The sequence below is a fragment of the Patagioenas fasciata genome, chromosome 3 (assembly GCF_037038585.1).
Source record: "Patagioenas fasciata isolate bPatFas1 chromosome 3, bPatFas1.hap1, whole genome shotgun sequence".
NCBI classification, from domain to species: Eukaryota; Metazoa; Chordata; class Aves; order Columbiformes; family Columbidae; genus Patagioenas; species Patagioenas fasciata.
The window spans coordinates 29598559-29610318 of record NC_092522.1 but is presented as its reverse complement, the minus strand read 5'-3'; the positions used below and the strand labels follow the sequence as shown (position 1 = coordinate 29610318).

Below are 11760 nucleotides of genomic sequence, written 5' to 3'. Positions count from 1 at the left end.
CTCTTTGTGTCTGCCATGGTGTTTTAAGTAAATCTGAAGATTTGTACCGTTGCTCAAGGGATAATTTTAAAACTATTCTGATGTGTGAAATATTCTGAAGATGCTAGAATCCTGTCTTTTCCCTACATTTTTTTTTTGCAGAGAGGTAACTCTTTAAAGGCTAAAGCCCTGGTCCACATGGGCAAGTCCTTATATCCTTCTGAACATAAAACATGAAAACAGATAGGTAAGAACTGGAGCTTCCTTGACTTTTAATCTGTTGATGGAAGCTTTTATTTTTGAAAGCAACAAACAACCAAACCAACCAAATCCCTCCTCCTTTGTTTCATGGGGATCAGGCTTTGATTTATGCTACTTCAGTATCTTCTAGCTAGACATGCCAAAGCATCTTGCCCAGATAAGCGGATTTTATCTCTGGGCTTTACTTAACAAGGTTAATCCTAAACACACCCTTAGAGGACACTAACATCCTTGCCCTTGCCATTCCCTGGGTTATATTATATGTAAAGATGGTATAATTTCCTGAAAGTTTAGGAGAGGAAGAAAAAAAGAATAGAAATTTGGAAGATGGAGAGCAAATAGGAATGGAAAACCCAGAGATCTCACTTGTAAAAAGCTGTGTTGATTGGAAGGTTCAGACTTAATTGAAATAATCTGCTTTTTGCTGCCTTTTTCAAGATCAGTCAAGATAGTAAAACTCTTTCACTGTTCTATGCTAGTATGGAAAAGGCAAAGGACCTTTAGTAATATGATGTGGTCTGTTCCTCTTCTAGGGTTTTGGTAGTTGCCAACTATATGCAAGAATGAGTCAGACCACTTTTTCTTTACAAAAAGAAACAAACAAACAAAACCAAACACAACTTCTTTTTTTGCTGTTTCAGAACAGAGGAATTTTTCCTGTTCAGTTTAGACATGCTGGATACACTTTAGATGCATTAAAGTATTTCTGTGCCAGAATTTACTTCTAAACTAGCAGTTCTTGTGGAAAGCCAAGCTGTTTACGCTCTGTGGCAGTTACTCAGTTTTATTCTCTCCTGCCCAGTTGGTTATGAGCGTTGTCTGAGACTTCCCAGCAGCTGGTGCTTTTAGAAGGTTCCTTTTCTTTCCTACCCATCTCCATGTAGATTCTCAGGCTTCTGAAAAGGTTTGAGTTCATGTTACATCCTTCTCTCCCTCATCTTTCCCCATAAGTGCTGAGATCATGTACATCTTCTTGGGACTGAGGATCTTTGACGCTGCTGTTTTGAGCTGGCCAACAGATTGCAATCTCCCAAGCGAGCACAGGCCTTTGCAGCCACAATAATTGACCATGCCTTTCCACTCAGGAAATAAATTAATTTTATTGACCTTTTCACTAAAGCATAACTTCTTAATACTGCTTCAGGTTACTGAACCAAAGACTGAACCAGATGTGAAGGGTATGATAGTAAGGTGAGAGACATAGAGGAATGCAATGAAATGCAGATCAAGAAATTTGCATGAGGCAACTGTCAAGCGATGTGGGATGTTGACCTGATATGCAAATGGCTGATAGAGAGCCTTGCTACCGTTCTCAGAAAAGTGCATATCATGAGGGAAGCTGAAGGCTGGGACAGTAGAAAAATAGGTGTGAGATAGGGGTGGTGGGAGACTCCTGGTGTCAGAACTCATGGAGTGGAGCAGAGGTCAGGTGATAAGGAAGGGGCTGCAGCAGCTTACCTGGCTGGACAAGCTGACATTCTTGCTAAAATGCTGAATAATACGAATTTTTCAGATGCGAAGCCTACTTTTTTGTGTATGTGTGACAGTCTTCTCTATCACACCTGCTTGCTGCGTTCTTGCATCATTTTCCTTTCTGGGAATCATGCAGAACTCAAGGGAATTTTTTTAACAACAGAAATTCCAGCAACAGAAGTCACTGGGGTAAGAAGGAGGGGAAGGATATATTCTCTGAGCTGCTGCTGCATGCCCATCCTCCTTGGCACCATTCTTTCTAAGTATTCTGTCCAATTTACAAGAAGTTGTGGCACAAGCAGCCGAATTAATAAGACGTGATGCCTTGGGATTTGTGCCTGTTGTTTTTAAGCCCTTGTTAGCATACAAGTCCTACATCCTGGAGTGTGTGATGTAGTTAGGCAGGCATAACTGTAAAATGGCTGTGTGTTTTTCATTGGTTTCATGGTAGAGGATGTTCGTTTGAAGCTCCCGGCTCTAGTGAGTAATTGTCATGAAGCAAGAAAGAAACCAGGTATTTCTAAACATTTCTCCACGATACATACAACTGGTAGTAGTCTTAAAAGTCATCTGAAGGGGATGGAGCATACTTACATAAATTTATTTTCTTATGCAGGGAAAACAGGCAAAAACTCAAAACATGAAAGAGTAGTTGATGCAAGTAATTAAGTGATTCAGCCAGTTCTCATGGGCAATGCAATTCTTTGTTACTCTTGTTTCCTTTATGATTTGCCTGAACTTGACTCCTTTGCCTGTGCAAAAATGTACAAGAGATCAAGATGAGAAAATACTTACAAATACCACTTCGTCTTGGAAGTATTTGCCTCTGTTGGATTAAGATATATCATCCTGCAGTGCTGAGCAGGGACTGCAATTTTGTTACCTGTTCTGTATTTAGTATGGTTAAACGTAGGCAAGTTGTGCTGGTTTGATATATTTGGATGTTTCATGCTTCAGGACTAAATGAGCTTCCCAGTTATCCTCTGGAGCAGGGAAAACTGAGCGAGCTCTATATGCAGGGCAAAAACAGAGATCAGAGGGGCTGAAGTAACTTGCCTTGGGGTCACCTGCTGAACCTGTCCTGGTGAGTTGCGCTGGGGGCTGTGACCACTGGATGGAGCTCTCATACGCTTTGTGTTAAAGGTGCTCCTCCTGGTCTTCGCTGTGCGTATTTAGAAGCAAGTTTCCAAAGTTCTTGCTCAACTCTCAAGATTGGGAGCTTCGTTCTCATTTGGACACTCCATGAAATGGCTGGATTTAAAGTGGTAGTGGGTCCTCCTGAAGGATATGAGGTCCTGGGAATACCTGAAAATTCTCCAGTCTGCTACTTGGTTATATCTGAAGCTGTAGGGTGAAAAGCTTTTGAGGAGCTGCTTCTTAAAATTATTGGCAAACACCCAGCCTTCTGTTTCCATCTCTGGACAAAATGAATCATCAAAATTAATCCCCAGTAGAGAGATCACGATTTATTTGGTTTTGACAGCAGGTATTTTTTCCTGACTGTTCAATTTTGGTCTTAAATTATGATTCACAAGGAGTATGAAATATCTGGTGTTTTCTGAGAGCAGGACATGGTTCTGAGGGCTCTAAGGAAGCAACTTTTGAAGAACATCATTAATATCCAGTCTGGTAAGTTCACATTGATTGCAGAGGCCCAACATTAAAGATGACAACTGTTCTGACACCAGCATGCTGGCCACTGGTGCTCTCTTACAGCAAGGTGCTAAAACACTGTAGCTAATATCAGGTTTATTTATTTTGCTCTCCATTTGTGAGCTGTTCGCTGGGTGACAGTGGTGTGAGAGAAAGGTCGTGCGAGAGTGAGACATCTGTACTTGTTGGGAGAAGTTGCTGCTGGTTTCTTGACTAATGGGTGCTGGGAAATCTGCCGGCAGGTGGCATTGCTGTCCAGCTGGACTGTCATGGACATATGGGTTTGGTTTTGTTTTGGTTTTACCTTTGGACATTGGCTTTGCACTTTCTTACTCCGAAACCCTACAATTAGCCTGCAAAGACCTAATTATGTGTTGTTTATGGGGAACATTTGTTACTGCTGTCCTATGAATTTAATACAGTTCTTTGTTCATTTCTTGCTCTTGGCTGTGCTGTGGACAGACAATAGTCTGTCCTGCTGGTTCATGTGTGCTGAAGGCAGAAGGAAGCCTTTAGCTCCTAAGTAGTTGAATGCAACAGGAGCAAGTTGCTGAGAGGCAGTAAGGACCTGGAAGGACCAGGTATGTTTGCACTGTCCTTACCTGGGCTGCTGAGCTCTTCAGAAGCTGCATGCTGTTCTTCTCCAGCTTTTAAATAATTTCAGACATCCAGTGCCAGGATATATATATTAAAAAAAAATAGCTGAGGAGGATTTCGCTGTCACTGCTTCTTACCACATCTAGTTACTTAAACAGTCTTGAGACTAAAGCAGGTGCTATCTGTTGTTTTAGGCAACCTGACACAGCAGAGAACAAGCTTGGAAAAGGTACTGCACATGGACTGTGACCTGGTAGAGGCCTCCTGAGAATATGGCATAATGATCACTAAACGGGTGTAACAGTAATTACAGTCCAAGAGTACACACTCTGATGTAGAAAACACACATGCTCTTTCCCACGCTTCTGTAGTATCTGCTGCTGGGTCAGGTTAGATTTATTTGGTAGAGGCAAAAGGTAATTGTGACTAAAAGGTACAAGTGAGATGCTATAATCTGATTATCTGGCCAAGACCCTAGGAATGTGTAATTTTATAAAGTGTACAGTATACATAGATGACTATAAGTCACCAGCTAATTCACTGCGCTTCTTGTAGCCTTTTCCTCGCCTTTTCCTTGCCTTTCTGTCTTTTTTATTAAGAGCTCATCCTGCAAAGATTTTTGCTTATTTTGAGAGTATCTTAATGCAGCAACTGCACAGAAAATGAATGGCAGTCATTGGGAGACCTAGGCCTGAGACCCAAATCTCAGGGCCAGCACAGTGTCTTTCTGATGTAAGCCAGCTTGAAACGTGGCTTGTCTGATCATACAAAGGGAACAAGGAGTCCTTTGTGCCGACAGCACACTGCACGCATGGCAGTACCGTGGAAAGGCAGGCACCAAGATTAGGATGTCTCTGCCTGGCACAGGTGGGTGGAACTGAGCAAGGCTCAACAGCCCTTCTCCTGTTGTAGGGCACAACCAAAAAGGTGTGGACTCATGCAGTCCAGTGCTTCTCAGAATGCTTTCTGGGCAAAACTACAATGTGGTATCCTTTATCAGGAAGGTGTAGCAGAACACGTGAATATCAGAATGGCCATCCAGTCAAGGCATAGCTGTCAATAGTTTTTCTCTTGGGAGAGGGCTATAGCAATGTTTTAGGAAAGTAGTATAAGCAACAACATGGAGCGATTTGCTTGTCCACAGCTTCTGGCAAGGAGTGGCTTAAGTGCTGTGCTGTGGGCTGCATCCTGACCACTGTGGTTTACTAACCCTCTGAGCTCATGTAGTCCCCTTGTGGAGCCACTCATCTGTCTGACCTCCAGAATGTGCTGAGCAATGCAATCCATACTTCAGTAATACTTTGTGTAGGGAAAAACATACTTCTTTTTGTTTAACATATGCATGCTTTGCATGTATGATGCTTAGCACAGGGAGCCCTGAGCCATCTGGGGCCATCTGCTAATATTAAGATGTTCTAATACCCAGGATCAGGTACAGAATCAACAGGAGTGACTCAAAAGTATCTAGAGACAAAACATCCCATCTTCTCACTTATATCTTCTCATTTTGTCATAATACTGGTTAATGTAAGACATGCTTGGAAGCATGTTGATGAAGACATCAATTCAAGGTTGTATCTGTAAAGCACTTAGCTTCAGAGAATTTAAGACCTTTGCAGTTGTCTCATCCTGGTTATTTATCACCTTAAATCTTAGGATCTGTGTGTAGAGGAAGCAAGACAGAAGGTAAGCAGCTACTTCTGTAGCCTGTAGAAAGATGGATTTTTGTTTTGTTTAGATCAAGTGCCTTTACCATTCCCACCTTCCTCCTTTGATACGTAGACAGTGCTCAGTAGGACGGTGGAACAGCTGTTGTGTTTGGCTAGACATGGACAGATTACATTTCAGGAGATCTTTTATTAAAGACAAGAAGCACAAAAAAACTGTTTTATATTTCACAGCTTTGCTTTAATTCTCGCAGTTTCCATGATGAAATGTATAAACAGTGCAAGTCTCAGCAGACGGGTTATTTTCTGCAGAGGTTACTCCAATTCTCCACAGTGTGATGGCTGTCTGAACTATATCCTGATATAAATGAGGAACCTCACCTTCTGCACACCTTTGCTGGCTACGACAGCCTGTGGGCCAGACACATCTGTAGAAGCCATGGAAGCAGGGCTGCACAGTATCTCTTGGGTGAGCAGTAACCAAGGATCAGCCCCTTGAAGGTAAGCAGTGCAGCTGAACTGCTACAGGTGTTGCCATTACTTGTTAGAATGTATAGTAAGTCTAGGACTGCTTTTTCCTGGGTGAAATTACGTCCTTTGGACAGCACAGCACTGTCAGCAATGGGGCAACAGCAATGCTCTGGGCTGATACCAAAATCCTTGCTCAGTTTTCAGAGAATGATTTAGAATGCTTCTTGTTCAGATCACTTGTTTGTTATTGATGTTGTGCTGCCATTTCACTTTTTATTCTTCTTAAAGAATTAAGACACTGGACTAGGTCTCAGGAGAGGCAAAGAACAGATCAGAGTCTCATTCGGCCTGTGTAGAAGTGTTTGTTTTTTTTTTTCTACACTAGCAAATAGTGCAGCCCAGGAGTAGAGTCAGACAGTTGTCAGTGAGGACCTGATGTTCACACTATACAAGTTTCATGACTTCATACCAGCATTAGTCCAGTTTTATGGCCTGTGAGCCAGCTGTAATGGATCATTTGGGTTTGCTTCATCCAAAAGCAATCTGCTCTGCCCACTGTGCCTGCCCAGTGCCGTGGACTGTAGCACAGTAGGTAAGCACAATCAGGAGTTGCATGGTCCTGATCTGAACTGAATGTGGAATTAATACAAGACAAACATGGGTAGGTAGTTGTCGCTGCATGCTGTGATCAAAGGATCATTTGTTGTTCAGTCTGCAGCATTCCTAAGAAAAACGATCACCACAAGCACAGTGCAGCAGTCATGCATCTTAACCACCTCCCCAGCTCTGCTTCAGTACCTGCTGGTGCACACACAGTGCAGAAGGTCAAAGTCAGTCTCCAAGCAGCTGGCTACAGGCAAACAAGATGTTACTTCTATACCTTTAAGAGTACCAGCTAGCATGTAGTAAGAATAGAAACCTCATAGCTTGGTATCTGAATATCCCTTTATTATCAGATAGTACTATGAGCCCAGTGTAACTTTCAGAAGAGGTATAGGAGAATTATACTGTTTAAAAGTTTGGATTACATTTTATTGTGGAAGTAGAAATTATAGGTGAGTTGAGGTGAAACAGCTGTCACAGGCACTGCCACAGCCATGGCTTTGGCCAAAGGTCAGATTTGTCTCCCTTTGCTGGCTGTTAAATAAGAATGGTATCTGCTAGCTGGAGGTTAATGAAGGACACAGTATGATCACAGGTTCTTGTGGTAGTGTGAACACCCTTCAGGTGATTTCCTTGGATTTGTATGTGCTGTCATGAAGTTAGTTAGTCCTCATTCTCCTTAAGAAAGAGTGCGAACATTACAGGTGCTGTACTGTAACAAAGAGCTTTATGTCAATGTCTCAATGTCCTATCTCTGCCAGCAGTCCATCAAATATTGCACCAATACAGTCAATACTGAAGGTGTTAAATAGAACATGAGTGCAAATAAAATGGCTACAGAGCTGTAGCATGAAATTCTTGATCTCAGCCTTCAGTACCATACAGTGGCTTACAAATACATTAAAAAAAATATATGGTTGACTCTTTTCCAAAGAAGAATTTTTCTGCAAATTGTGGTGATCCCTTGCTAGAGCCCACCTCTTCTAGACAGCTAAGGCTATGCTAAGTACGTCAAGCCTTTTTTTACTTCATATACACAATCACATTACTTCACAAGGACATACAGCTGAAAAACACCAAACTGATTGTCAGAAGGCTTTAAGCTCTCTCTTGTTGATTTAGAGTTGAAATAGTCCCTCCCAAACTGGATGCTGGTTTTGGAAGCCCTGAGTTTTAATTAAAAAGTGAGCTTCTGCTTTCTATCCCTAGGAGGGTTGCTGGCAGCAGTGTTTACCAGCTACAACCTGGTGCTAGGAAGAAAGCCTTGTCTTCAGTCTTAGATAGCCCAGAGGGGAGAGAGGAAGAGCCAGAATCCTAGAGTCTTAGAGAGCTCTTAATGGTTTGATCTTGATCTTTGTTTTATGCTGCCCTGCCCTATCTCTGGAAGAAACTGCACATTTCTACTCTAGGACAGATTTCATGTACTGGAATTATTCCCAGAGCTGGCACAGCTTCAGAGGGTTTTATCTTGGGTGTAGTACCCACATGCTGCTGCAAAGATCCCCAGGGAAAAGAGTCGGAAACTGACAAAAGAACAACAAAACTACAAGGTCCTCCAGGAGGCTCTACCCCACTGGGATAGTTCCCCAAAAGCCAGTCATACAGGGAAATCGCTCTCTTCCTTCCCCATCTCCTGTTGGTCGCCACAAAGCATCCTAGCCTTTGGTGGCTCTACAGAACTCACAACTTACTTTCACAGTGCTCCATTTTCTTTGCTGGTGAGAGCTCTCCCTACAGATGGTGAGTTAGGGCCCTAGTAGCTTTTCCTCAGAGGCATTTTCCTGTTTCTTCAAGGACTCAGCAGAACCATGCTGGCCTACAAGCTACTGCGTTTGCACTAAAGATTCTTTTGTAATGGTATCAACTCACAGGCCAACAGCCTGTGATACTGGAAAGCTCTCTTCTCAGCATGCGTGAGACAAGACTGAGAGAACAAACCTTCATCTACCAGAGCCCTTTAGTCACTCACAGCAGCAGCTTGTTAAAACTATTTTAGCTGTACACAGAGCCCTGTGGATGAATGCCACTTCCCTTCACCCTTCTCTGTACATTTATAATATATTTTAGTACTCTTTCAGGCTTAGCCATAAACATCATTTTCAGCTCACTGACATTACTGGGATGTGGGGTGGAGCACTTACCTCAGCAACACAGAACACTGAGGACCAAGACCAGCATTTCACACAGCACTGATGTATCCGACTGTATATTTACACAGCAGGTTGTTACATTTCTATATACTGTGCAGGTGCAAGGTTCAGGGGGTTCTGCCTGCACAAAAGAGGAAATACTCAAGAAACCTGAGCATGCATAAACTGGTTGCTGTGGAATAATATTGGTCTCTCATTTCAAAAAGCTTGGGTCTGTTTCTACTCAGGTTGGATTGTGAACTGTCAGCAAAAAGCTGATCAAGAGCAGTGCCAAGGTTACGCGTGAAGTTTCTTGTGGCATTGAGGAAGGTTATTAGTTGGAAAAGGAAGTTCAGTTCCAAATCAGATACTAGCTTTAACTCACAGGCCTGATCCTGCAAGCTTTACTTCTGTAAGTGGCTCTCTTGCTTTCAGCAAGATTGGTCCAGCCAGCAGCTCTCGCTAGCTTGGGCCAAAAGCTTTTACAGATAACTGCATCCAGGCTAGGGGGGAAAGGGAAAAGACAGACATCACAGAACTAATTCATTTTCCACAAGAAAGCAGTAATAAAAATGAGATAGTAAGTGAGCCTTGCCCTTAGGTTACTGAATAGCTACCAAATTAAAGGAAAGGCTAGTATGTTTGGTAATAAATTGTGTCACACACTGCGGGCATCAGTAGCAGTTACTATGGACACAGCTTCCAAGAGAGACAGGCAGGAAGAGAGAGCTGGAACAAAGAAGAAACAGAGCTAAAAAAGGGTTAACTGGGATTTTGAAAGATCACTGTCTAAAAACCTTATTCAGTATAGAGTCAGTAATCCTTGGTATTCCGAAATTCTGGCATGCTCCAAACCCTTCTGGTAGGCTGGGTGCCTCGTTCCACATCCTCAGAGATGGTCTTGATGTCACTGATGAATGGGGAAATCCTGGACCGAGATTTAAATGTTGTTAAGGAAAGGCTGGTTTTGTTCTTTGTGTTCCATTGCCTGGCAAGCTTCTTGGCCTCTTCCTCCTCTTTGATCTTCTCAGCAGCTTCCTGCAGGACAGAGCGGAAGAGCCGGGATACTTCCTGCACTTCTGGTTCATATTCAGCAACAAGTTGCCGGAACCTGAAAGCACAGTCAAGTCACGGCTTCGATTAAAAACATAAAATTACAGATTGCTGCCAAGTCACTGTGCTAGGCTTGGAACTTGCACTTTCCTGCAAAATGGGACTCCCTGGACTGAAGGGAACAACAACAGGGAAGGGCCATGAAGGTATGCTCAAGGTCTCTAAAATCACAAGCAAGCCAGAGAATGTAAGGAAGCAGTGAATCACCATTTCTCATCAGCACAAAAAATAATAGAGAGCACCAAACAAAGGTGCAAGTTTGAAACAGAAGGAAGTGCTCTTTTCACACACCACCAATTAAATCAGAACTCAATGCTACCAATATCTTAAGAAACAAAATGATTAGACAAGTTTGTGGAAAATGTCCCCATCACTGCTGATTAAACTTGATTGTCTAAATGCAAATCCTTGCTTAAATAGTCCTTGAACTGCTTCTTACCAGAAGCTGAAGATAAACCAGGGAAAGTCTCACTAGACTTGCCTTGCTTCCAATTTTTATTCCCCATAGCATCACCCAGTAACCACCAGACAAACAAAAAAATCCTGTAAAACTCTTTTTTGTTATATGTTTGTTAGTTTCTCAGTATTTAAATTTCAGTGAAGTGGTATTTCATCTTCCAATGGATTTCTGTAAGAAAATGGACTGGCTCAGCTAATAACACCTTGGCAGCACAACACTGTATCTAATTAGACAACTGTGAATTACTTCAGTCCCTTCTCAGCAAAGAGCACAAAATGTTTTCTCCACATTTATTAAGCTAGCTTAATACAAGGGAAGTGAAGAGCTACCACTGTTTATTTTGCAGGTGAGGAACATGAGATGCAGAGCAGGATAGTTTTCTTAAAGTCACCATCTGGGCCAAGGAGAGAACATACCATTCCTGACACCTTGTTGGGTGATTTGGTCCCCAGCCTGGAGAGTGTGGGATCCACTCCCAAGGTTCACACACTGGTCACATAGATATTCTAGCTGCTCCACAATAGTATGCATTTATTATAGTTGGTAAAATGGCTACTCTTCTAATAAATATTCCATTCTTAACATAAAAATTGTATCTACAAGCAAACACAGAGCTAAACTAGTATTTCACTAAAATCCAGCTATTTGTACTTAATGGAAGTTAAAGTGCATAAGGTGTGTAAGCATTTTTGATACTTTTCTCCAGCGAGGATGGAAAAACAGTAGGATTGCATTTAAGTAACCTTAGAAGAGCAGAAGCTGATAGAATAAGATCTTGCCTCTTGGTTTTTTGATAAGCCCTAGGAAAGTAACAAGTTTAGTGCATTATAGAATTGCACTACTTAATGGTGTACCAGAGGGTATCCAAGATAATGAAGACAGAAAGAAAACCAGAGATAAACCAAAAAGACTCTTCATACATTTGTGCCTTTCCACTCTTCCTGTAGACGCCTACCAAAGTCACCAAGATGTCCCTTAACCATGTCAGTTGCTTCAGATAAATTCCTAGTCTCCCTCCTCCAACTCTTGCTCCTCCCCACCTCCCCCCAAACCTCTAAACTTTGAATATTTGACTGCAAAATGCCTTTGAGGCACTGCCGTTCACATTGGTACATAAGTACTTACACAATGATGCTAAACTGAATTGTGCAGAGCTGTAAGAGCAAAAGACTAGGTCTTGCTGAGGGTGAGCACATAGCAGTGGCAACAGAGATTTGCTGTACATTGCAAACATCCTTTCTGCCTTCTGAGGAGACACTTCAGTTGCATTATCAAAGAGCCAAAAATACAGTTTTCACAATAAATAAGCTTTTCCCTTTATCGTAGTGAGAAGCACAGACAGTTGAGTCCATCA

General features: G+C 42.2%; 1 protein-coding gene across 4 annotated transcripts in view; it reads right to left on the bottom strand.

The window, feature by feature from the left end:
* Positions 1–5849: 5849 nt before the first annotated feature.
* Positions 5850–11760, bottom strand: part of RD3 (RD3 regulator of GUCY2D) — a 42070-nt gene continuing 36159 nt past the window's right edge. For all 4 annotated transcript variants that reach the window (XM_071806007.1, XM_071806008.1, XM_065835517.2 and 1 more), the window contains exon 3: positions 5850–9944. In XM_071806007.1, coding sequence (XP_071662108.1) covers positions 9647–9944 — 298 coding nt within the window. In that variant the 3' untranslated portion in view covers positions 5850–9646. The remainder of the gene's footprint in view (positions 9945–11760) is intronic.